Consider the following 27,279-nt stretch of genomic DNA (forward strand, 5'->3'; position numbering starts at 1 on the left):
TTCTTCGGTTTGTAGGAATCTCCCCAGGACAGTGCCATCACCCGCGACATCAACCGGACATTCCCTGCCCACGATTACTTCAAGGACACCGGGGGAGACGGCCAGGACTCTTTGTACAAAATATGCAAGGTACTGGCCAACGGTGCTTTCTTGGCGCATTTGTGGACTCCTTGTGGGAAGAAAGGTGCTAGTCCAGTTTGCCCATGCTCTGGGCTGAGAAAACCATTAAGTCGGATGGCCGTGCACCTAATTAAATTTCCCCCACAAGCAGCCACGTGATGTAGGAGTTGGGGAGCCTTCTCCAAGGTAAAATATCTGGTCCGCTTGTGGCGTCATTACTTCCAGTTGCAACCTGGGGCTTGGTGAGATTGCATGAGTCAGCCAGAGCTATTCACTCTGCAGGCAGCTGTGGTGTGCTTCACCTCCCTGTCTGGGATTCCCCGTAGTCTGGATTGGGGTGGCGGCTGGGTGGTGTTGCCCAAGTAGCTGAGGCCAGCATCTGTACCCCTCAAATTCAAAAGATCCCTTTGCACAGTTTTAATATTGTTGTAAGCTGACTGTTCAGCTGAACGTCAGGAAAAACTTCCTACCTGTTAAAGCAGCACAACAATGGCACCAGTGACTTAGGGAGGTAGTGGGCTCTCCAACCCTGGAGGCATTCGAGAGCCACCGGTTGGGATGCTTTAAGTTGGATTCCTGCTTTGAGCAGGGGGGTGGACTAGATGGCCTTATAGGCTCCTTCCAACTCTACGAAACTGTGGGAGGGTGGCTGAAACACATTGCCTGTTCTGTCTGCTAATGCAGCCATGCCTTAGCAACCTTCAGATGTCCTGGGCTGCAACTCCCATCAGCTGCGCTGGCTGCATCTGATGAGAATCGTAGCCCAGAATGTCTGGAGGGCACCAGGCTGGCGAAGGCTGTGCTGGTAGATAGATGCCTGAGCAAAACATCCTTTGATTCAAAGGGCGTTCCCATATCATGTGGCGGTACATTTTTGTTGTGAGTGTGGCACAGAGGAAAGGGAACCTCAACAAAGGATCTTCGCTCTTCTCTAGTGCTCTAGAGAATTATTCTGTTCCTCATTTGCATTATAAGGCAACCACAAACACATTCAAGCTGCTCATTAAAATGCAGGAGGCAATTAGCAGGTTAAAAAAAAAATGTAAAAATGGCTGTGCTCTGTTTTGATCCCTTTACCTTGCTTGACCAGAGGATCTGGCTCTTTGAATTTGGCATTTAGAAACCTGCCACTGCCGCCTCCTCCTCCTCTGGAGACTGTTTGGCCTGGAAAAGCAGCTTGGCTTCCTGGCCACCTCCTAAGCGTTCCGTCGAAGCGCACCATTAAAAATGATGAGCTCCGCATGGGACGTGGCCCAGGGATGGAGCAAGCAGCTTTCTCTCCGTTCCTTGTGTATAATTGATATTCAAATCAAAGACTTAACAGGCCAGCTTAAAAGCTTTGTTTTGTGCTAATATCCCTGCATAAAACAGCAGAGCCCTTGGAAAGGGCACCATAAGACTCTGAGCCTCAGCCACATTCTGGCTTATTCTGGGGAATTGGCGGTGCATGCTGGATCTCCATCCATCTGTTCCTTGCTTGAGCCCTTCCCTCTACCAGCCGCATAGTTGAGTGGGATTACTGGGGGGCTGGTTGTACAGTAAATCAGAACCCTAGCCCAGGACTTGGCTGTTCCCCTCTCTGTCTCCTTAAAATTTCATCAAGGGAAGATTCTGTCCCTCTGGACACCTTGTCTGGAAAGGCGTGGGAAGCCAGAGGCTCTGGTGGGCAGGATCCCTACACCTCTCTGGTGGCTCTTCTGAAATCCCAGTCAGGATGAGTGCTGCCTTGCCTGTTGCCGTCTTAGCAGCCTTTGTTGAGCTGCTCTGAGTTCCTTCTGACAACTATTTTTACGCCGAGAAGCGAAGCGAGCCATTAAAGTGCAGGCAAATCACGTGATTGGCAGAAGGCACTGTTGGGTGGCTGAGGCAGGATTGCGGTGGCTCTTGCTTTCAGCAAGGAGGTGTTGCCTTTCATAACGTGCCCCCGTAACAGCCCTGATAATAAGCAGGCTCTGTGTTAGAATACAGAGACGGAGACACGATGCAGTGGGGGAGGGGTTTTTAAAGGGCACAGGCTGTCCCTTCTCTGGTGGAGCGGGAATGGTGATAACCAAGTAGGTGTCTGACGCTGTTGTATCCTTGACCGTTTTCTGTTTCCCCGCACAGGCCTATTCCGTCTACGATGAAGAGATTGGCTACTGCCAGGGCCAGTCGTTCCTTGCTGCTGTGCTGCTTCTGCATGTGAGTTCCTTTTTGCCTCCTAAGAGAAGGTTCTGCACGAGAATATTCCAAAGGGTGGGGTGGGTGGTCGGTCCTCCGCAGCACCTCAGCACACTCCAGTCCCCCTTTGCAGCACACGTCTTGCCCCTCTGCACCCCTCCCCCTTCCCCCAGACCTTTTAATTCCCAAGAACAAGCATGTTGGGATCTGTGAGCACCTTGAACCTGGACAGGAGAGATGGCCAGAGGATTGGAACATGTGACACAAATGTGCCCAGGCCTTGGTGTATGACACATCCACACGCAGACTTTACACAAGACTGGTGCATCCTGTGTGGTTCTCTTGAAGTCAGATGTAACGGTGTCCTCCGTTCCCTTTTCCTTTTAAAAACCTAATCTTTTATGTCTGCTGAAACATACATTTAAGCCAAAGATATGATGGCAATTACCCAAGCAGTAAACAACAATGAATCAATACAGATCCAGCGATTTTCACATAATCAAAACCAGGAAAACAATTCATCATCTGATCTATATTTATTTATAATGTGTCGGATTACTGGTCTCCAACCCTGGTCAGTCTGTCTAAAAGCAGACTTATTTAAAAACACAAACTCAGCTAAGTTTGTATTCACCTTTAAACACCATGGCTCATTGGGAGAACACCTGCTTTGCACGCAGAAGGTCCCAGGTGCAGGTAGGTCCGAGGAACGCTCCTGCCTGAAACCTTGGAGAGCCACTGTCAGTTTGTTTAGGCAATACTGGAAGCTCCGCATGTTCATAATCTCTCAGGCTTTCAACGCATATCCTGACCTGGTGCCCTCCAGATGTTTTAAATTACAACTCTCATTGGCTGCAGTCAACAGGACCATGCTGGAGTAGATAACATGGCTGTGCTGACTGGGGTTTCTGGGAGCTGTAGTCCAAAACATCTGGAGGGCACCAGGTTGGGGGAAACTGACCTATTCTCCCTTGGAAGCCTGAGAAGTGCTTTTCTGGTACCCTTCTTTGGAAGGCTCTTAACAAATACGAAACTCCATCCTTGCTGTGTGTTCTTTACATTATTGAGTAGTAAGGCAGCTGAATCCGTTAAGAACCGGGGTGACATACTGAACTCACCTGAAACTTTTTCTTGCACTAAACAGTTCCTCCATGTGTGAAGACCATCTCTTTTAGGAGTCTTACAGAGCTGGCATTTTTGATTCATAGAATCATAGAGTCGGAAGGGGCTTCTAAGACCATTGAGTCCAACCCCTGCTCAATGCTGGAATCCAAGTTAAAGCATCCCTTGACAGGTGGCTGTCCAGCTGCCTCTTGAATGCTTCCAGGATTGGAGAGCCTGCCACCTCCCTAGGTCATTGGGTCCATTGTCATATGGCTCTACCAGTTAGGAATTTTTTCCTGATGTTCAGTTGAAATCTGGCTTCCTGTAACTTGAGCCCATTATTCCATGTCCTGCACTCTGGAACAATCGAGAAGTGATTCATCTTATATACTAATAATGAACTCAGATACAGAGTTATGTAGCCAGAGTGGGACTACTGGGAACCAAGAGGGAAGTGTCTGGGTGCTTGATGGGGGGAGCTTCCTAAGGTCCTAAAAAAATATTTAGGGGAGAGGGGGCAAGAAGGAGGGGGGGCAAGAAGCCGCAAAAATAGTCCAGTAAGGACATGAGAGTGCTTGATGGCTACAGGAGGGGTAGAGGTGCAGAGAGGAAGAAAATCTGTTGGTGTGAGAATGGAGTATCCTGGAAATGGGCATTGCTGGCTGGTTGAAACCCTAAATAAGAGGACTCTGCAATGCAATACCCTGGTTCAAGTCCAAGTTCTACAAGTCCCGTGCATTTGCCAGGAAGATGATTGGCATTCACCATTTGTGTTGGTGACAGCCAGAGAATCAAGTCACTCTCCCAGGCTACTCAGTTCTAAGTACCGACTGGGACATGTATGGGCTCTGGGCCACAGGTTGCCCATCTGGTTTCTTCTGGTATCCAGGTAAACCGAGTTCTACACCCACCCACTGGTGGTCTCTGACTAAATTAGCTTTGTAGAAAAGCTCAAAGGGAGGCTGCAGTCTGTTCTAAGTGTAGGTTTAAAAGGGGCGGGGGGGGGGAAGGTTGCAGTATAAGGTACCAAGGGTTACCCATTCCCAAGGCTGAACAGGGCTCCTTTCCTTCTCTTAACACGCCAAAGGTTGTATGGATCTTTGAGGGATAATGGTTGTGCATGGAAGCCATTAGTGCCTCATTCACTACAGGGGTAAATTTCAGACTAGCAGTATCCAGAAAGACTCACAGGGATGGACTCGTTGGGTGTTGTGCATGGCTTTTATCCTGCTGCTTGGAAGAAGCCAGTCCAGAATCTCATTCGAAGTGTCTGCACCGCGATGCCTCATTTCCCTGGCAGACAGTCCACTCCAATCCTCGCTTATGCAGAAATGCAAAGCATTTTGTGCCGTTACTTCTCTCTGATACTCTAATTCTCTTTCTGCGGCTGAAAGTTATTTTTAAACCATTTTTGTGTGGTTGGATCTTCTCTCCCTTCCAACAAGCTATCTCCGCTGTCAGTTGCTGAATGACACTGTGCAGAGCTTCCGGGCTCGTTTGTCACTCTGATTGACGACAGCATCCTTTTATTAGTATTATTTTTTAAAAATATATTTTTCCCAACCCTTCAGCTCTTTGAATGATGGCAGTACCATCCTCTTGAACTAAATATAAAGAGGCTTGGTGTGTCTCTGAAAACCAGACTTCCTGCCAGGTTGACAGAAAAGTGGGCAGTTTTTTTCCGTGAGACAAGAAGGATGCAGAGAGATATTCCAAACAACAGTCAAAAGAGGCGTTATTGAACCGCAGTACCCCATATTCACTGGGAAAACTTGAGGGCTCACAGAATAATAGATTTAGCGGCACTTTGCCTCATTACAGACAAAGCTGGCTTTAGCTGAGCAATCTGTAAGAAAGAAAGATGAAATTGTGCCTCGGTTGTGTCTTTGAATTGCTTCTGAGGTTGCTTTGGGAAGAGATGCTGATGGGTTTTTAAGAGCTAAATCCTAGGCTGAAGATCCGACCCTTTGAACGGCGATACCTGCTTATCTCTTAAGAGAGGAACCCTGCAGGGCAGCTGAAGCTGTAAATGTAATTCAAATGGGCAGCTTTCCTGGGGTGTCTGACAAAGGGCTTGGCTCCTGTGAATGCCTCTTTCAAACGTTATTAAGACCTTGGTTTCTGGCGCATACTTCAAAAGCCTCACGAGCTCCCTCTTTGGAGCAGTTTTATTTTCCCCCGTCCTCAGGTATAGTAAAGACCCAGCTGAGCTGTGAACCTTCACCACTGTGGGAAAAGAGAACTGCAGGTTTAGTCCAGGGAGAGGTTTGGGGCAAGGAAACATAGCAGACTCTTCCAGATGGGCATGGTGGAGGATGTGGCAACTAGCCACAATTGCTTTTGTCTTCTCCTTCTGCTGTTGGAAGCAGCGTGCCTCTAAATCAGCCTTTCCCAATCAGTGTGCCTCCAGATACTGTTGGACCACAACTCCCATCTTTCCTGACCATTGGCAATGCTGGCTGAGGCTGATGGGAGTTGTGGTCCAACAACATCTGGAGGCACACTGGTTGGGAAAGGCTGCTCTAAATGCTGGAAATCACCGGTGGGGAGAGTGCTGTGGCTACCCACAAGCATCTGGTTGGCACTGCAAGACCAGAGCGCCAGGCTTAGATGGGCCTCTGGCCAAATCCAGCAGGGCTCGTGTGGCGATATCACATCAGCAGTTTACCACAGATTTTCCCTGCCGTTGTACTCTCACTCAACCTGTGGCAGTTTGGAGTTCAGCAGCGGCAGAAAGAGTGAGCGATAACCTCCTGCTCTTTCCTTTGCACTGCTTGCGGTTTCTAAAGTAAGGTCGTTGTCTGGGCCTACTGATAGCAATGACTGTAGAAAGAAGTTACAGATTAATGTTTAGAGTGTGAGGTGTTTTTTTTTTTTTTAAATGACAGCTGGTTTTGTTCTTTGTCTTCGACAGATGCCTGAAGAACAGGCGTTTAGTGTTCTGGTCAAAATCATGTTTGACTATGGACTCAGGGAGCTTTTCAAACAAAACTTTGAAGATTTGCACTGCAAGTTCTACCAGTTGGAGCGACTCATGCAGGTAAGGGTTGTCGGCTGTCCCCAGAGAGGGGGCAGAGGTTGGGGGCTCCCAAGACAGACTTTATGGAGGAGGGGCAGGGTCTCTGTCAGAGAGGCTGATGCTCTCCCCGGTGAAATCCAGAGGGGGTGTTAACAACTGAGGTGCAGCTTTAATCATGTGACTGTGCTGCCTTTAATCATGTGACAAGCCAGGCCCCATCCTTTTCCTAGCTGCTTTCTTCTTCCATAATAATTACCACCATTTGTATAGAACAGGAGGAAGGCACCGGATGCCCTCCAGATGTTGGTGGGCTCCAGCTCCTGTCATCCTGGACCATTGGCCATGCTGGCTGGGGCTGATGGGAGCTGGAGTCCGGCAACATCTGGAGGGCCACAGACGTTCCCAGCCCCTAGCAGAGCAGCCACAACAACAAAGTCTGTTCTTTTCTCTCCTCTCTTTTTCCATTTCTAAATACTTTTTAATTTTCTGTGCTTCTACTAAAAGGTGCTTGAGGAAGCTTGTGTTAGATGTTCAAAAGGCCCCAATATAATATTGAATGAATGAATGTTTACCAGTAACAGAAGCAACGTGAAGTGAAATATTTGGGGCTTTTTTCAATCAACAGGACAGCTCAAAAGCCCACGGAAATAAAATGATCAGTCAGTCAGTTTCTTGTTTGTGGTCAATGGCCATTGCAATATAAATCACAAAAAGCAAACAATTACATTTATGGCCCACCTTCTTTCCTCCAAGGAGGAATAAAAAGGAGGTGGCATAAAAACATCCAAATTTTACCCGCAGAACAACCCTATGAAGTAGATTAGATTAAGAGACAGTGGCTGTCCCAAGGTCACCCAATGAGCTTCATGACTGAACAGAGATTTGAACCTGGGTGTCCCAGGTCCCAGTCTGACACTACATTTTTCCAACATTGTGTACATTTTCAAAACTGCAAATTGTCAAATTGCAGAGTTCCCCAATCCCCCTTGGTAGTTGTTTTGGGTAAAAAAAAAATAGCCTGTAACTTTTTCATTGTAAGTACATATAGAGCCATCCTATAGGGACCAGACTTGTCTACATTGGACGGCAACCATCTAGTTTTTAAAACCATTTGATTGACCCTCTAGAAAATGATCTTTTTGCTGCGTGTCTGAAAGCTGCCAGAGATGCAGCTGGAGTGGGTGTGGGGCAGGCACACGTGGGAGAGCGCTCCATAGTTTGGAATTCTGTGGAATAGCATTTCTGTCAAGAATCTATAGGTACCCACTTTCCTTTTGGGAAACAAAGACATAATATGATGGACTTTCCCAGATGGATGAAGGAGGCTCTGCTCTGGATATCTATTTTGTATTTTTCTTTTCTTTTTAGATCTACTGTTTTTTACGTGGGCTTTTGGATGTTTTCACTGTACATCCCGTTGGGACATTTGCGTAGAAGGCGATTAATAATAGTTTGGTGCCACAGCAGAATAGGCCCTCCCCTGTGGGTCCACCTGCACACGTCTGTCAGCGAAGGCAGAGCCTCTGATTAGCATCTTAAAAAGTTTTGGCAGGCTCATGTGTCTGAATTCACGTTTCCTAGAAATGCTGGGCACCATCCAACATGCAAGTCAAAGTTCCTGGCCAGGGCATTTACAGTAGCATTCAGCAGCCAGCAGCCCGTAGGCCAGATCTGGCCCCTCAGTTGCCAGCGTGGGCCTTGACAGCCGGGCGTTGGGGAGGGAGGCATGGGTCTGTGTCCCCCTCCCACTAACGTGTCAGAATGGCTATCTGACCATGCTAGTTGCTACCTGAGGGCACAGGCGTTCAGGACCTCCTTTGTGATGGGAAATCTAAAGGTCCTGTGATGCGCTTTGAGCCCATGATGTGCTTTCATCTGAATCAGTTCCTTGCAGGCGAGAGAGTTATTGTGTTGAAATTCTTGCTGTTCATGACAAACCATTGAAGTTTGCTTCTTTCTCGAAAGGAGTACATTCCTGACCTTTACAACCACTTCTTGGATATCAGCCTTGAAGCCCACATGTATGCATCCCAGTGGTTCCTCACTCTGTTCACGGCAAAGTTCCCTCTTTACATGGTCTTCCACATCATCGATCTCCTGTTGTGTGAGGTACGTGGCATCGTCATGATTTGGGCACACATAGTTTGTCTTTGACAAATTCCAGAAACCCTGGCCTTCACTTGAGCAAATTCTCCATTTAAAACTAAACACACGAGAATTTCTCTTCCTTATTAACAAGCGCAAAAAAAAAAAAAAAAAAAGCTTGTATTATTTATTTATTTATTTATTTTAATTTCTATACCGCCCAAAGCCAAAAGGCTCTCTTGTAAACAGTTTCACAAACATGTTCATTTTCACGGACATTTTCTCAGGGTTTTGTAGACATAGCATCATAAGAGCTTCCGGCTGTTCCCCCCCCCACACACACACACACATACACACCTCCTTTGACATGTTAGATGTTAATCTTCCATTTCTCAGAATCCACCTATTGTGTGTCTGTGTGATCTGAACATTAAGTCACTGGCAAAAGAGATCAGCATTGTCCCCCTTAATCTCTCAATGGCTGTGTGTGAGCAATTGGTGCTGGAGGAAGGAAATGATTCAGCAGCCTTGGAACGTTTTGGGCATAAATGACCAGGCTCGCCACGGACAGCAAGCATCGCCAAGAAGAGTTTGGGTGCCATTTCCAAATGCTACAGCACAATAATAAGAGTGCTGATGGCTGCCTCATTGGTGGCAAAAATGCTTGGTGACCAAATAGCTTTGCTTACTTAGAGACTGTTTTTTTGTCCTGCATCTTAAGCCATAAAAGGGTCCCAGAGCAACTTACAATTTATTTTCTTTTACAAAAGAAAAGCCTCCCTGCCCTTAGGCTTACAATCTAAAAAGGAAAATGGACTGTGAGGGAGGTGTTAAATGAGCAAGCTCAGGTCAGACGTCTTCATTTCACTTAAGAAAAGAGAGCCTCAGGTGTGAGGTGTAGGAGCCATAGACGGTTGCCTGGGGAATGTCTGGCCTTTCTTTGCCACTTTCTGCTTTGGCCAGAAGGAAGAATTGAATAGGTTGAGCGCAACATTCTTTGGACTAATTCTCATCAGTGCTAGGGATATCCATAAAGTGGGGGAGAGACTTCAGCTCATTAGCATCTCCAGATACAAAGTGGATTCAGGTAGTGATGGAAATAGACCTTTGCTGGAGAGCCACTGCTAGGCTGCACAGATGGGCCCAGGTCATATGTCATGGGGTAAAAGAGAGTTTTCAACTGTTTGCCCTCCTCTCTGCTAAATGTACAGAGGAAACAAACCTCAGTCTTGGGCGTAGTGCTACATCCAGCCCAGAGATCACTCTTCGTTCTGCTCCCAACATGCCACATCCCATAAGCCAGGAACACCCCTTGTCTTACAAGTTGTGGTTCCTTGGCGATGAAAAAAACGCAGTCCATGGTTTGGGCATAACACTAAGCCAGGGTGGCTTATTCATTCTCAGTGCAACAGATGAGGAACAAAGTGGCTCATACTCTGGTGCATCGAGATGTGTGAACGAGGCCACAGTGTGACTTGGTCTAAGGCAGCTTTATAATGGCAAACTAACTTATCACTGGGATTTCTGCCCCAGTGAATTTTGGAATTCTGGTGTCCTGCCTAACGTTAAACCAAAAGAAGCTGCCTTGAAGCTTTGTATGGGTAGAATACTGGTGAGGAATTGACCCTCCCTTTTCTGACTTAAATATTTGAAAGTCATTTGCATGGTGCATACTTCCCCTTGCATCCTGCCCAGGGTCATCTTTCCCATTCCATTGGGCCATCTTTTTAGAACCATTCCTCTAGACTAGGGGAGGAGAACATGATCCCATGCAGATTTTGGGAGAGCAGCCCATCGGCAGCTCCTGACCTGGACCACTTGGCCGTGCTTGGAGCTCCCCCTGGATCCCTTCACTTGGCTGACTTCCTTTAGAAGCTGTCCCCAAATGGCCATGGCATTGTGCAGTGAGGCAACTTTGAGACCTGGAGGGAGGGGTGGCACCAGAGGGGTGGGAGGGTGGTGGTCCCATTCTGTGATCTGTGGCAGCATTAGGTCATGCATCCTGACCCTGCTGCAGATTGTAGAGAGGGAGGTGTCAGGCACCTCCCCAATACAGACAGTGTGGGCTTCAATAAGCCCACACGCACACCCCTCCTACCTCTTCCATCCATATGAATGCTGGCTTGCCATCACCCAAGAGGGCAGTGGGGGCTTCCTTATGGAGCTGATGCCCCCACCGCCATCTTGCTTGATGGCAAGCAGGCACATGACACAAGAGGTAGGTGGGGCACAGGTGGGCTTATTAGCCCCATGCCACCTGTATCAGGGGAGGGTGTTGGGCTGCAGCACCATGGACCCAGGGCAGGCTGGTGCCCAAGGGTCCAGTCATGCCTGGCACCAGCCATGTCTAGAAGGACAACTCAAAAGTGGCATTGCCCCTTCCAGGGCTTCGTGTCTGATCTTGACTCAGATTTAGGTTTGAACACCCTGCATCCGTTTTGGTTGGAATTTGATGCAGTGCAGTGTTCCTGCTCAGAAGATGTAGAGGTTTTCATCAAACCTCACAACAAAAGCTTGGCTAAACGTGTCTGAATTACGGTTTGTGAGAGAGAAATGAACAAAGCACATTGTAGCCAGGCAGCAGCAGCTTCCTGGGTGGCAGTTTTAATAATTTGTTTACTTGCTTGCTAATTAACAACATTCATTAACTCTCAGCGGACGTTCCCCTTGCTGGCATGAAAGGGCGCCGTTTCTCCTGTGCCCCTTTTGCTGGGAGATCATTCTGTTCCATCCCTTTCCCAGCTGGGGCTGTGCTCCCGAGGGGGTTGGTGGTGATGAGGGGACCCCCCCGTTTGTCACTGCCAAAGGTAGCAGCTGGCAGCTTTGCTCTGGCCTGTCCTCTGACTTCTGAGCTGTCGGAAGAATTTCCCCCAGTTTCCAGTTTTTCATTCACAACAAGGAGGAATAGGAACCCACTCCTAAAATCAGCTTTAGAGTGCTTTTAGCTTTTTGTTTGCCACCCTGGGCTGCTTCTGGGAGGAAGGGCGGGATATAAATGTAATAAATAAATAAAATAAATAATTAAATAGGGAATCCAGGTGGAGGCTGCCTTCCATGTCTTGCCGTGCAAAGTCTAAAGCCCCCCCCCCCCCGGATATAAACACGGGTTGCAGAGTTGCTGGAGGGCTTGCCATCTAGAGACCTTTATAAAAGCAACAGCAGTTGGGTCTTCTGGGCACACAGCCCTGCTGGCTGGAGCTGCTGAGAGTTGTAAAGGCAGCAGTGATAAGACCACTTCTTAAGAAATCCTCCCTGGACCCAGAAGATTTAAATATCTATTGCCTTCTAGGGCAATGTTCTTGAGCGACTGGCTCTTATGGATAAGACTGGTTTTCTAGATCTATTTCCAATGTGGTTTAGGCCTGGTTTTGGCATGGAGACTACCTTGGTCACCCTGTATGATGGCCTCTGTCGGGAGAGAGACAGGGAGTGTGACCCTGTTGATTCTCCTTGATCTCTCAGCGGCATCTATATGAAACCGCTGAGTGAGGTTATTCGGAGACTTGGAGTGCATTGTCATCACTATGCTGATGACATGCAGCTCTGTTTCTCTTCTACATCTCCAGGTGTGTGGCAGTGTCTGTGCTGGGCCAGTGTCTGGCTTTGGCAATGGACTGGATGAGAGCCAATAAACCGAAGCTCAATCCAGGTAAGACAGGTGCTGTTAGTGGGCGGTTCCCTAGACCAGGTGGGTGGGGTTCAACCTGTTCCGGAAGGGGTTGCACTCCCCCCAAAGAAGCAGGTGCACAACTTGGGGGTATTTCTGGATCCACTTCAACTGCTAGAGGCACAAGTGACCTTGGTGGCATAGAGTGCCTTCCATTGGCTTTGGCTGGTGGCCAAGCTATGATCCTATCTGGACAGGGACAATCTAGCTTCAGTTGTCTATGCTCTGGTAACCTCTTGGTTAAGATTACTGTGTTGCGTTATATGTGGGGCTGCCATTGAAGACAGTTCGGAAACTAGTGCAGAATTCAGCGGCCAGATTACTGCCTGAGACCAGAAGATCTGAACAAATTACACCGATTCTGGCCTGACTGCACTGGCTGTCTATTAGTTTCCAGGCTCAGTTCAAAGCCCTATATAGCTCAGGACCACAGTACCTCAAGGTCTCCTTCTCCCCATATAACTAGCACAGACCCTGCAGTCCTCAGTGAAGGCCCTTCTCTGTGTGCCCAACCCAAGGGAGGTGTGGAGGGGGCCCCACATGAGAACAAGCCTTTTTGGTGGTAGCACCCCCCTTCTGTGGAACATTCACCCCAGGGAGACATGCCTGGCACCATCCTTGGCAGTCTTTAGGCGCCAGACTAAGACCGTTGTGTCCAGCCAGGCCTTCAGGTAATGTTGCCTCCTGTACTGATGCTCATCATTTAGTGGCTGGATAAGCATTTTATGGATCTTGCATTGTCATTGTTTTGACTTTTTCTGCTTTTAAATTGCTTTTTATGTATTGTATTTTATTTTGTCAAGTCTCCTAGAGATTGTTTTGTTGTATAAAGTGACTGATAAATGAAATAAACAAGTAATAGTAACAATAATACTAAATCCAAAATGTAAAATGTCTGGAGGGCACCAGATTGGGGAATACTGCTATAAAAGTTAATCTTGGGTTTCATTACTTTTTTTGCAGGGCATCAGTGTTATCTTTAATGTTGCCCTTGGGTTGTTAAAAGTAAGTACTCAACCTCTTTGTCGCTTCACATAATTCATGCTAAGCACCACAATTCAACGTCTGTACTTCGAAGGTTTTTAAGCCGCCTTGTAAAATTATTTCAAATTAAAAGATGGGGTTAAAAAAAAAAGAACTTTCAGATAAATAACTAGTGGAGGATGAAAGTGTGAGTTTTTCTATGGGGGCTCTCACTTAAAGCTTTGGGGTTCCTGTACGCTCACCCCTTGCATGTCTGGGACACAGAAAAAAGAGATGAAATACAAGTCTCCACTAGTGCTCAAGGCAGATTATGAGCAATTTCCCTGCTCTCTCCTCTCTCTCTGTCTTCCCTGGGTTACGATGCGGGTGGGGGAAGGATTGAACCCTACCTTGCTAGGAGGGACCTAGCAGGATGGAGCGTTCTCTTTTCTGCCTTTTGCCACGGGGGTGGGAGGCGGTGGTGTAGAAATGGAGACGACTCTTGCTCCCCAGCTTCCTGCAATTGTTCAATCCACCAGTTTTAAACTGGGACGATCCAAGAATCCCACCGCTTAATCTGACGCATTGTGTCAAGTGTGTTGCGTCGTCGGTGGTGCTTGTTTTCCCAAATAAAGCTAAGTTAAATTTCTTTTCCGAGTTCTTCCTTAGGAAGAAGCGGAGCTGTTTCTGTACCGAGTTTTCTTGATCTCGGGATAGGCCTGCCGAACAGTTTCCTTTTTTCAGAACCCTTTTTCTCTGCACTTAGACTACCAGGGACGACTTGCTGCTGACTGACTTTGAGGGGGCCCTAAAGTTCTTCCGGGTGCAGCTCCCCAAGCGGTATCGTTCAGAGGAGAACGCCAAGAGGCTGATGGAGTTGGCGTGTAGCATGAAGGTATCTGGGGAGAACCGGTCATCCCTGGCAGTGGGGAGGGCCCAAACCACATCTGTTCTGTAGGCATCCTGGAACTTAGTGTGAGGAAGGTCTGTGGCTCAGCCGTGGCGCACTGCCTTTGCACACAGAAAGTCCCAGGTTTAATCTCTGGCCTCTCCAGCTAAGGCCTGGGAAAGACTCACTGCATTCAACCCTGGAGAGCTGCTGCCAATCAGTTAGATGGACCAAGAGTCCGACTCATCTTAAGACAGCTTCGTACGTTTCAGCATCTCTGCATCTTTCAAAACTTTCCCCAAACCACCGCATGGAATGCAGACATCAGAGAAGCCACATTGGTGTGACTTCAGCAGCCACTCTAGGAAAAAAGCTTTCTCTGCCTTTTGCTGTTCTTCAAATATGTGGCTGCAGGTGCCACACACACACACCCTGGCCCCTTCTGACGCAGAATTCTTCCCCCCACCCGCAACCCACTCGCTCTTTGACAGAGTGTGCTGCATTGGCATTTTCTACCTCCTGTCACATCGGAAATAAAACTTAAGATGGGTGAAGATGAGCCAGGCAGCCTTGGGGCCCTTCAGATCCTTAAGCGTTTAAACGGCACCTTCTCACGGAACGCGCACTGGGCTGAAGGGATGAATCAGTCGCTCATCGCCTGCCAGCAGCGATGCCTACAGTTTTGGCTGCGACCAGAGGAGACTTTGCAAATCATTAAATAGCTGCCTGCCGTAAAGAGGAGGGAGTAAGATGGCTGGCAGGGCTTGCTGACTGAGAGAGTTCAAATCTGCCGCAAAGCAGGGAATGCTTTATTTTTTAAAAAAGGGAGGGTTCCTTTCTGGCAACGTTTCCCTCATTGCCCTGCACCCTTTCCTGTTGTTTCTCTTTCGCCCTTGGGATACTTTTGTGACAGTTGTGAGAAGTCTGTCAGGCAGATGCTGTCTGTGCCAGCCAGGTGCCTGCCAGCTGTTTGGGGCTGCCTGGCAAAGAATGTCTACTCTAATGGATATTCTAACCAAACAGCTCACCTGCCTGGAATGAAACCAGCCCCTCCCATCATAATCGGAGGCCCTTCTCTGGTGGGCAACAAGGGGGAGAGGGCCTTTTTTTGCTTGTGCCCCCCCATGTCTCCCCCCATTGAGGCTTGCCTGGCACCAACATCAGGATACTTTCAGCACCCAGTTAAAACGTACTTCTTTCCCCAGGCATTGGAGGGAGGATTTTTTGTTGTTGTTAAACTTGATGGTGTTTTAAAAATTGTGGATCTTCAGTAAGAGAAGTTTTGTAATAGGTGACAACAACATAAATAAATAACGGTGCCTATGCTGTCTGGGGTTGATGGGGGTTGTAGTCCAAAACTTCTGGAGTGCACAAGGTTGGTGAAGTCTGCTGTAAGAAGGGCCCTGAGGCTGGATCAGGCCAAAGGGGGTCCTGTCCTCATAGTGGCCAACCAGGTGCCCATTTTGGGAAGCCCACAAGCAGGACCTGAGCGCAAGGGCACACTCCTCTCCTGCGGCTTCCAGCAACTGGTATTTGGAAGCATACTGCCTCCAACCGTGGAGGCAGAGCGTAGCCATTGTGGCTAGTAGCCATGGATAGCCTGATCTTCGTCCGTGAATTTGTCTAATGTTTAAAAACGTAAATGTACTGCCTTCAAGTCGATCCCGACTTATGGCGACCCTCTGAGTAGGGTTTTCATGAGGCTGTGACTGGCCCAAGGTCACCCAGTGAGCTTTATGGCTATGTGGGGATTCGAGACCTGGTCTCCCAGGTCGTCGGCCAGCACCTTAACCACTACGCCACACTGGCTCTCATTGTCTAATGTTTAGGCCTAGAGAAAATGCTGACATGTTCTTCCAGATCCAAGAGGAGGGTCTCCTGGGCACCTTTTGGGAACAGCCCCTTGATCCCAAGGTTTGGCCCCGGTTCTCTCAGAAAGCCCACAACGGTGGCCAAACCACCTCCCCCTCTTCCTCCACTTCCCCCCCCCATGCTGTGTCTGCCTCTCAAAACCAGACACTTCCTCTCCCCCTCATGTTCTGTTCAGCTACACATATAATAATTCAGTGGCCTTTCATGGCTTATAAAAAAAACCCAACCCTGCTTATAATAAGGCTTTAATTTCATTTTTGGGAGTTGGCTTTTTAAACCATCCCCTCGGAGCTTGCTTTCTTCCTCCCATGCATGTGGGTTGGTGGCACTTCTGCATAAGCGTCACTAGAGGGAGCAAAAGGGCAGGTTTTGCACAGGTCCTCTCTGACAAACCGATCAGCATCCTAATCATAGAATAGTAGAGTTGGAAGGGGCCTATAAGGCCATCAGGTCCAACCCCCTGCTCAATGCAGGAATCCAGTTTAAAGCATCCCTAACAGATGGCTATCCAGCTGCCTCTTGAATGCCTCCAGTGTTAGAGAGCCCACCATCTCCCTAGGCCATTGCTTCCATTGTCATACCGCTCTCACCCTAACTATTAGAGTTTTTCCTGATGTTCAGCCAAAATCTGGCTTCCTGCAACTTGAGCCCATTATTCTGTGTCCTGCACTCTGGGACAACCTCACAGCTTAAACATCCCCATTTCTTTCAGTCTCTCCTCATAGGGCTTTGTTTCTAGTCCTCTGATCATCCTTGTTGCCCTCCTCTGAACCTGTTCCAGTTTGTCTGCATCCTTCTTAAAGTGTGGTGTGCAGAACTGGACGCAGTACTCAAGATGAGGCCTAACCAGTGCCAAATAGAGGGGAACTAATACTTCTCAGGCACCCTCTGCCAACCTGGTGCCCTCCAAATGTTTTGGACTACAAATCCCATCAGCCCCAGTCAGTCTGGATGGCACCAGGTTCGGGAAGGCTGATGTGGGGGAAGAAAAGGTGACCCTTCATGGGGTTTTGTTTTTTGGTGGGCGGAGATGCTTTTTGCTCGCAAGCTTCCTGTACAGACTGGCAGTCTTGCTTCAGAAGTATTATATATTTTATTTTATTTATTGTATTTATATACCGCCCCATAGCCGAAGCTCTCTGGGCGGTTTACAGTAACTAAGAACATTAAAAACAGATATACAATTTTTTTACACATCTTTTAAAAACAATTTAAAACATAATTTAAACGTTTAAAACAATTTAAAAGTAGTGCTCCTCTCAGTTGCTCATCTCACCGAGTGATAGTTGGCCATTTTCGAAGGCAAGCATGTTGGCCGTGGCAGCCAGCCTCCCAATAAACCCGTTTTGCAGGGCCCTGGGTGCACTCGCTGGCTTGGCCATTCACTGCAGTCAGAGGTAGGAGCACGTGTGCTTGTACGCTTTGGGTCACTAGCTCACCCCTTCACTCTTACATGGTTTTGTGTGTTTGTTTATAAAAACGAACTTACCACTTAAATGCAAACTCACAGGAATGCAGGAAGCGGCCTTATACTGAGTCAGACCATTGGTCTAGCTCAGTAGTGTCTGGCAGCGGCTCTCCAGGGCTTCAGGCGGGAGCCTCTCCCAGCTCTCCCTGGAGATGTTGCCAGGGACTGATTTTGGGACCTTTGGCATACAAGCAGATGCGCTGCCACTGAGCCACGGGCCTTCTTATCAACAGTATAAATAGAAGATTTTAAAATAAAATTACAGCAGGTCTAAAAAACAGGACGCTGGGCTATGTGTGTTCATAAGAACCGGGAAATATTTGAGAAACCACCACAGTTGGTGCCTCCCAAGCTGCATGAAAGAGAGGGTGTCCTGAGGGTCAGCGCCAGAACAGCGATAGACTTGGGGCAGTTTAGGGCTTTAAAACATATAGTCAGACTAAAATAAAATTCTACCTGAGGCTTCACACCTGAGCCCCAAAACCCAGCCCAACAGCCAGCCTGAAGGGTGTGTGTGTCTTTATAAAGGGTTCTGAAAGAGGCCCCAAACTTGACTTTCGGAGTGGGCTGGTGTCTCAGAAGATGGTCCCTCGTTATTGGGAAGGCTCCCAGGATACGTTTCCACTACTTTCATTCCTGCTCCTGCTTGCAATGGGGAAAAAAAATCAAAGGATGTTCTCGAAAAACTTCATGGCTGTGATGCGATGTAGGGGGAAGAGGAGACCATATTCATGGGATTTGGGATCGTGTGTGACATTTGCTTTCTCCCTCTGCATGCATGTATGCACACCCCAGAAGCCCCTGCAAACGTGCGCCGGGTAGGAATTCATGCAGCCTCCCTGCTCTGCCTGATGAAGAACTCTGTAAAGTGGCATATCTGCAAGCTTCCCAGCAGAGAGGACCCCAGTTGACGTTCAGTCCCCATCAGTGTTCTGTTCTGGCTTTTTTGCTTTTATAAAAAGTGTGCCAAGGCTCCAGCGTTTGATGTGGGGACCCAAAATATCTTGGGTGAAAAGAAGCAAAGAGCACCCCTCTTCTATGCAAGTGTTGACAGAGATGCTCTTGGTTCTTCCCTCCCAGATTAGCCAAAAGAAGCTGAAGAAATATGAACGGGAATACCATGCCCTGAGAGAGCAGCAGGCACAGCAGGAGGACCCCATAGAAAGATTCGAGGTAATGGGCTTCTGTTGCGTTGGGTGAGGCCACCCTGGAGCCACACCCTGTCTTGGTGGTGGTGTGTCTAGAAGCAACAGAACGGAGGTGCTTCCCAAGTGCAGCAGGAAGTTGGCATCAGTGTGGCTCAATGCAGGCTCTTCGTCCAGGGCATTGCCTTCTCTTGGAAAGTGGTTGCTTTGCAGCCAAGAATGTGGTGCCCCAGCAAAGGGTCTTAGCTCAGGATGCCTTGGGCCAAATAAAGGACACATTTCCACTCCACCGTGGGAGAAGCCCTCCTGTGCCTCCTGTGTCTTTTGAGGGGGGTTGTATCTGCACCTTCTTCCTTTATTTTTTAAAATTCATTCATTCATCTTTATGGCATTTGCATAGCACATCCTAATCCCCAAGTTCTCTGGATGGCTTCCAACATAAAACAATATAACTACCCAAAAGAATGCAAAAGCATAAAACCAAAATGTAAGGCTTGTATCCAGCTAAGCCTTACTCAGTGCAGACCTATAGAAATCAATGTGAAGTTAAGGCCACTGATTTCAGTGGGTCTACTCCACATACGACTTAGTTGTGTGCTCCGTTTTTGTTGTATTTATTTATTTAGTTAGTTTAATTTATATACCGCCCTAAGCCAAAAAGGCTCTCTGGGAGGTGTACATAAGAGATAAAACAAGCACAATATATAAATACAATAAATATAACAAAATCAAGAATCAAAACAAAACAATAACAAAGAACCAACAACGTCAAAATACAACGATAATGAAAATACTGGTAAAATACACTATAAAATACAATTTAAAATACACTTTAAAATGCCTGGGAATATAAAAAGGGTTTCACCTGGCGCCGAAAGGATAGCAGTGTCGGCGCCAGGCGTACCTCATTGGGGAGACTATTCCACAGTTCGGGGGCCACTACCGAGAAGGCCCTAGTTCTAGTCACAACCCTCTGAGCTTCTTGATGGGATGGCACCCGGAGGAGGGCCTTAGATGTTGAGCGCAGTGTACGGGTAGGTTCATATTGGGAGAGGCGTTCCACCAGGTATTGCGGTCCCATGCCGTGTAGGGCTTTATAGGTCAAAACCAGCACTTTGAATTTAGCCCGGAAACAAATAGGAAGCCAGTGCAGACGGGCCAGAACAGGTGTTATATGAGCGGACCTTCTGGTCCGCGTCAGTAATCTGGCCGCTGCATTCTGGACTAGCTGTAGTTTCCGAACAGTCTTCAAGGGCAGCCCAATGTAGAGCGCATTGCAGTAGTCCAGCCTAGAAGTTACCAGAGTGTGAACAACTGAGGCGAGGTCGTCGCTGTCCAGATATGGACGTAGCTGGGCTACCAGTCGAAGATGGTAGAAAGCATTCCGTGCCACCGAGGCTACCTGGGTCTCGAGAGACAAGGAAGGATCGAAAAGAAACTCCCAAGCTACGAACCTGTTCCTTCAAGGGGAGTGTAATCCCATCAAGAACAAGATGAACATCCTCCATCTGGGCAGTGAAGGCACTCGCCAACAGCGTCTCGGTCTTGTCAGGATTGAGCTTCAGTTTGTTAGCCCCCAACCAGTCCATTATCGCGGCCAGGCAACGGTTTAGCACGGTAACAGCCTCACCTGAAGAGGATGAAAAGGAGAAATAGAGTTGCGTGTCATCAGCGTACTGGTGGCAACGCACCCCAAAACTCCTGATGACCGCACCCAGCGGCTGCATGTAGATGTTAAAAAGCATGGGGGACAGTACCGATCCCTGTGGGACTCCACAATGGAGAGTCCAGGGTGTCGAGCAATGTTCCCCAAGCACTACCTTCTGGTGACGACCCACCAAGTAGGAGCGGAGCCACTGCCAAGCAGTGCCCCCAACTCCCAATTCCGTGAGTCTTCCCAGAAGGATACCATGGTCGATGGTATCAAAAGCAGCTGAGAGATCAAGGAGAATCAACAGAGTTACACTCCCCCCATCCCTCTCCCGACAGAGGTCATCATACAGGGCGACCAAGGCTGTTTCAGTGCCAAAACCGGGCCTAAAACCGGATTGAAATGGATCAAGATAATCAGTGTCATCCAAGAGCCCCTGGAGCTGGCTGGCAACCACCCGCTCCAGGATCTTGCCCAGGAACGGAACATTCGCCACAGGTCTATAGTTGTTCAAGTTGTCTGGGTCCAAGGAGGGTTTCTTCAGAAGTGGTCTCACCACCGCCTCTTTTAGGCAGTCAGGGACCACTCCCTCTCTTAAAGAGGCATTGATTACCTCCTTGGCCCAGCCGGCGGTTCCGGTCCTGCCAGCTTTCACCAGCCAAGAGGGGCAAGGATCCAGTACAGACGTGGTCGCCTGCACCAGTCCAAGGATCCTGTCAACATCCTCAAGCTGCACAGACTGAAACTCATCCAATAAATGAGGACAAGACCGTGATCTGGATACTTCATTAGGTCCAACTGCTATAATATTGGAGTCTAAGTCCCGGCGAATGCATGCGATCTTATCTTGGAAGTGCTCGGCGAACTCATCACAGCGGGCTACAGATGAATCTATAACATCCCGAGGGCCAGAATGTAAAAGCCCTCGCACAATTTTAAAGAGCTCCGCTGGGCGAGAGAGTGATGACTTAATAGTATCAGCAAAATATCTCTTTTTTGCTGCCCTCACTGCTACTATATACTGCTTAGAACAAGCACTTACCAAGGTGTAATTGCATTCATCGGGAGTTCGCCTCCATCTGCACTCAAGCCTCCTCCTCTCTTGCTTCATCGCTCTCAGCTCCAAGGTATACCATGGAGCTGTATGAGCTCTGCATAGGAAGGGGCGCATGGGAGCGATCGTGTCAACTGCCCGAGTCATTTCTGTATTCCACAGTTCAACCAGGGCTTCGACAGGAGCGCCAGTCTTCTCAGTCGGAAAACCCCCCAGAGCCCTTTGGAAACCCTCAGGATCCATTAGTCTCCGGGGGCGGACCAATTTAATAGGTCCCCTGCCCTTGCAGAGGGAAAGGGCTGCTGTGAGCCTAAACTTCAGCAAGCGGTGATCTGTCCATGACAAAGGAATAGATGATAAATCCCCAACCTCCAGATCACCATCTCCATGTCCAGTGACGAAGATCAAATCAAGGGTATGTCCCGACACATGCGTCGGGCCAGAAGCAAATTGAGACAGCCCCATGGGTGTCATGGAGGCCATGAAGTCCTGAGCCGCCCCAGATAAAGCAGTCTCGGCATGGACGTTGAAGTCCCCCAGTACCAATAGTCTAGGGGACCGCAACAATACCTCCGAGACTACCTCTGTCAGCTCAGTTAGGGAATTTGTTGAGCAGCAGGGCGGGCAGTACACCAACAAAATTCCCAGTCTGTCTCTCTGGCCCAGCACAAGGTGGAGACACTCCAAGCCAGTCGTCACCTGGACAGGGTGCTTGGTGAGTGAGAAAGAAAGAACTATAGACCACAGCAACCCCACCTCCCCGTCCTCCGGTTCTACCATAATGCTGAACCATATACCCAGGTGGGCAGATCTGGGAAAGAGCAACTCCTCCCTGATCACCCACCCAGGTCTCGGTTATACACGCCAGGTTGGCAGCCTCCTCCACAATCAAATCATGAACAAGGGAGATCTTATGATGTACCGACCTGGTGTTTAATAACAGCATATGGAGATCCGAAGGCTGACTGACAAAACAACCAGCAGTCCTGGGGATGTGAGGAGAACCGGAACAAGTCACAGGCACTATTTGTCTGGGACGAGTTCCCCTTACCTGGCCCGTTCTCCTCACAACACCAGCATCACCAAGGCTGAAACCACACAGATTTGAAACAGAGAGACCCAGACGGCAGCGGCTGATTACAAGGCCTGGGTAAAGAGAGAGGTCCAAACAGACCACAAAGCTGGCACCAGGCGGGCGTCCCTGCGAAGACTGTTCCTTGATCAGGGGTGCCACTACTGAAAAGGCAATCTCCCTGGTGGTTATGTGCAATTTTGCACACAGAGCTGCAGGCTCTTAATTCCAGCCTTGTTAATTAAGTCTTTTATTATGCTGTGTTTTAACTGTTGTACGTCGCCTAGAGTGGCCATTGGCCAGATAGGCGACACAGAAATTAAAATTTATTATTTATTATTATTATTACAAAAGTGAGCACTCTGTCTGCTTACCCATACCAGAGTTTGCAGGTGGGCAAGCGTTGGTGGCTCCAACAAGAAAGTAGTACAAAGGCGCTTCTATAAACTTGGTTCCCTACTTGCCACACCAGCAAGTGACTCTTTTCTGGGCTGTTTTGATTAACTTTTAATCACAGGACTAGGGGAGGGACACACTCTGGGGGGACGACTGACTCGGGGACACACATGCTGAGGCCCGCGGGCCAGAGAGATGAGGGGTGGGGGCCTGATTTCGCCTCTATAGTTGATGCTGGAGGCACCCAGAGGCAGGAGCTACTGCCCTGGAAATAAGTGGCGGTGGTGGGGAGTCTTGGTGGACCCTTAACTTTGGGTTAATAATTGGCTGCTAGTCTCTGGAACTTAACCCAATGTCTTCTGGGGTGGCTTCACAAAGTCACTTAATAAGTAATTGATTCAGCAAGTTGCTATTTTTGATCTATTTTTTAAAAAAGCTTCATTGCTGTGTGCGTGGCTGCCGGCTGGGCCTGTTTCTGTTTTGTGGAGAGCATTGTGACGCCCTTCCCTGGCTCTCCCTGTCAGGTTCCTACCTGCTCGTGGTTACTGCCTGTCACTAGGCACCACCAGGGACTCCACCAGTCCGGACTGTCCTTTTTTTATGGTTTCTCTCCCCGCTCTAGCACAGATCTCAACAGATCCCCCTGCTAGGCAGCACCACCAGTCACGTCCTATAACCAGTATTCCCAGAGACTCTGCCTGAGTCTCTCTATCAGGTTACCTCTGTGACTGCGTGCTTAAGCTGTCCCACTCCCTTTGTATTAACGCAGATAATTCTGGTTTGCTCTGAATACTTGTGGTGTTATATTCTCCCCTTCACCGCTGCCACCATTTGTTACAGTTTCCCTTCAGCCTTGGTCATTACCTTACCCTCCCTTCTGGTCTGTGAAACCCCAGCCAAGGATCAGGCCTTTGGTAAACCAAATATATTTATTAAATAACAAAGATAACAAGATTTCTTCATAAAGGCACTTAAGCATATGGTTACCTCTATTCCTGAGGTACTGGTCTTAGTATTAATCCGAACTCCACACTCTCCACCCAATCTCCTCTCAAAAACCCACCAAAACAACCCACTTCACGCTCACCGTCCACCCTCTCAAACAACTCACTAACGTCCACCCAGATTTAACTGTCATCCTTCCATTTATACTGTCAGCCATTCTCAACACTCAGCCAATCACCCAGCATTCTACTGCCCATTCACTCCCCCCTCCTCTTTCATTCCACTTACCATGTATCTCCTATACAAACAGCACTTACCATATATACACTAATACAGGAACATCACATTTCCCCCCCCTTAAAATAACGGCAGAGTATTATTCCTGTTCCAGGATTCATACGCCGCGTTAACAAATAAAACAAGTCTCTCTGGGGAAAATGTCTTTCTTTGTTCCTCTGTCTGGTCACGTCACTGCAGTCCCAGCCACCTGCCTTGACAGTCCATCGGCCAATACATTGTCCTTGCCTTTGATGAACTGGAAGTCCACTTGATAGTCTTGTAGGGCCCAGGACCACCTCTGCAGCATAGTATTATGGTTTTTCATAGTCTGTAACCATAACAAGGCCCGATGATCCGTTGTTACAGTGAATCTTCGTCCCCATACGTATGGGCGCAACTTATTCAGTCCCCACACGACCGCTAGGCACTCCTTTTGGACCGACGAATAGTTTTTCTCCCTCGGCGTCAGCTTGCGACTCAGATACGCCACTGGATGTCTGGTGCCTTCTCTCTCCTGCAGCAAGATGACTCCCAGCGCGAGGTCTGACGCATCTGTAGCCACGATGAATGGTTGCTCATAGTCTGGTGCTATTAATATGGGTCCTTGGCACAAGGCTTGCTTCAGCAGATCAAAAGCCTTCTGACATTCATCCGTCCATACCACACGCTCAGAACACTTTTTCTTTGTCAATTCATGCAAGGGGGTTGCTATTTCCCCAAAATCTTTCACAAACTTTCTATAAAAACCAGCCACACCTAGAAATGCCCTAACTTGCTTTTTGGTTAAGGGGATCGGCCACGCTTGTATTGCCTCCACCTTGCTCCATAAGGGGGTGATTTTCCCACTCCCCACCTTATGTCCTAAATAGACCACCTCCTTCAACCCAAACTGGCATTTCTTTGCTTTTATTGTGAGGCCTGCCTTTCTTAGTGCCTCTAATACTGTTGTCAGGTGTTGGACATGCTCAGGCACCGACTTGCTAAAAATGGCCACGTCATCGATATAGGCCACTGCAAAATCTGACATGCCTCGCAACACAGTATTGATTAGCCTCTGAAACGAACTTGGTGAGTTCCTTAGTCCCATGGGTAAGGTCACAAACTCATATAACCCATCTGGTGTACTGAAGGCAGTTTTGGCTCTGGATTGCTCGTCTAGTTCCATTTGCCAAAATCCTTTACAGAGGTCTAACGTAGAGATAATGGTTGCTGCCCCCAACAACTCTAACATTGCGTCCATCCTAGGCATAGGATACGCATCTGGGACAGTAATTTTATTGATTAGCCGATAATCAATGCAAAATCTTGTTGTTCCATCTTTTTTCGGAACTAGGACAATACTTGAGGCCCAGGGACTGATAGATTCCCTGATCACTCCTAGTTCCAGCATATCTTCAACCTCCTTTTTCATTTCGCTCAAAACTTTCCCATTCACACTGTACGGCATAGATCTGATTGGGGCATGATCTCCAGTATCAATGGAATGTTTGGCTATACTGGTTCGGCCAGGTCTATTGCTGAAGAGATTCCCATAGTTTTTCAAAACTCAGAATCTCTTCCTTTACTTCCTCCTTCACCTCCTCTGACCATTCCACTTGATCTACCCCTCCTTTGTCTTTGCTTTCCTGTACCAAATCCAGAAGTTCAGGCCCACTTCCCTCAGGGAATAAGGTAACTTGCAACACCTTTGCATCCCTGGTATGGTAAGGCTTTAACATATTTACATGAACCACTTTGTTTTTGTTTAATTGGTCTGTGGTGATTACATATGTCACTGTGTCAAGCCTTTCTCTTATGGTATATGGTCCTTCCCAGCTAGCCTGTAATTTGTCATGTTTCCTGGGTATGAACGCCATAAGCATATCTCCCACATCATACACACGTTCCCTGGCTGTTCTGTCATACCAGTAACTCTGCTTCTCCTGTGCTTGACTCAAATTCTCTTTCACTACTTCCATCATTGATGTTAATTTATTGCGGAATTCCAATACAAAATCTACTACAGATGTTTTGTACTCTCCCAGGGTTCCTTCCCATGAATTTTTTAGCAGTTCCAAAGATCCCCTCACTTTTCTAGTGAACATCAGTTCAAAGGGTGAGAAGCCTGTTGACTCTTGAGGGACTTCTCTGTATGCAAATAAGAAGCATCCCAAACGTTCATCCCAGTCTTGTGGGTGATCTTGAACATAGCTTCTTATCATGCCCTTCAAAACTCCATTAAATCTCTCAGTCAGTCCGTTAGTGGCTGGATGGTAAGTGGTGGTCTTTAGATGTTTTAGACCACAACACTTCCACATACATTGCATCACTTCTCCCATGAATACACTGCCTTGATCCGTCAGCACTTCATGAGGGAAACCCAGCCTCATAAAGATTTTTAACAAAGCCTCTGCCACTACAGGGGCTTCTACAGATCTTAGTGCTTCTGCGTCTGGGTACCTGGTGGCAAAATCCACCACCACCAATAGATATTTCTTGCCATGCCTTGTGGGTTTGGAAAAAGGGCCCACCAAATCTATTCCCACTCTATAAAAGGGTTGTCCAATTATAGGAAGGGGCTTTAAGGGTGCCTTAGTCTTTACTCCACTTTTTCCCACCTTTTGGCATATACCACAAGATAGACAATGTTGTTTTACATCTTTGGAGATATTTGGCCAATAATAGTGTGCAGCCAATCTCCTCTTGGTCTTTTTTATTCCCAGATGTCCTGCACATGGGACATTGTGGGCTACCTCTAGCAATCTGGTTCTGTATTTGCTAGGTACTATCAATTGCTTCACTGGTTCACATTCATCCTTTCTCTCAGCAGGCATCCACAGTCTATATAAAATCCCATTCTCACACACAACTTGATTCCTCAGTTTGTCAGTGAAAGGAATCTGTTGGGTCAGGGCTTGCTCCTTTATTTGCTTCAAACTGGCATCCTTATTCAGTTCTCTGAAATGCTCTGTCTCTTCCCCAGAGACCACTTGATACAGTTTGTCTCCTTCAGCAGGCCTGCTAGTGGTTGCTATGGTGACCTGAGGCTCGCAAACAGATTCCACCCTGTTTCCTTCAGCCTGTGTTAACATGGCTTCTGTTTCTTTGCCAAGTTGCTGTCTGGTCACCACATATATTTTCCCCTGTGCCCCCATAACATCTCTTCCCAGTATCACTGGTTCTTGTTGTTGGGCATTAATACCGACTTTATATTTTCCCTCTTTATTTCTCCATTTCATTTTCACTAGGGCTATGGGTAAGCTTTCTGGATCTCCCCTCACTCCTTGGATAGTCACTGTTTCCTGAGGTAATATTTCCTCAGATTTTATTAAATCTGGCCTCAGCAATGTCTGAGCGGCACCAGTATCAAGCAATGCCCAATAATTTGCCCCTTGAACACACACTTCCTCT

At 47.9% G+C, this 27,279-nt stretch overlaps 1 protein-coding gene across 1 annotated transcript in view; it reads left to right on the forward strand.

Moving 5' to 3' along the window:
• Nucleotides 1-27,279, forward strand: part of RABGAP1 (RAB GTPase activating protein 1) — a 130,517-nt gene that overhangs the window by 85,426 nt on the left and 17,812 nt on the right. Inside the window, exons 14-20 of the mRNA XM_061603546.1 lie at nucleotides 16-129; nucleotides 2,227-2,301; nucleotides 6,299-6,424; nucleotides 8,369-8,512; nucleotides 13,119-13,160; nucleotides 13,885-14,013; nucleotides 18,428-18,520. Coding sequence (XP_061459530.1) covers nucleotides 16-129; nucleotides 2,227-2,301; nucleotides 6,299-6,424; nucleotides 8,369-8,512; nucleotides 13,119-13,160; nucleotides 13,885-14,013; nucleotides 18,428-18,520 — 723 coding nt within the window. The remainder of the gene's footprint in view (nucleotides 1-15; nucleotides 130-2,226; nucleotides 2,302-6,298; nucleotides 6,425-8,368; nucleotides 8,513-13,118; nucleotides 13,161-13,884; nucleotides 14,014-18,427; nucleotides 18,521-27,279) is intronic.

The sequence above is a fragment of the Rhineura floridana genome, chromosome 20 (genome assembly GCF_030035675.1).
Source record: "Rhineura floridana isolate rRhiFlo1 chromosome 20, rRhiFlo1.hap2, whole genome shotgun sequence".
NCBI lineage: Eukaryota > Metazoa > Chordata > Lepidosauria > Squamata > Rhineuridae > Rhineura > Rhineura floridana.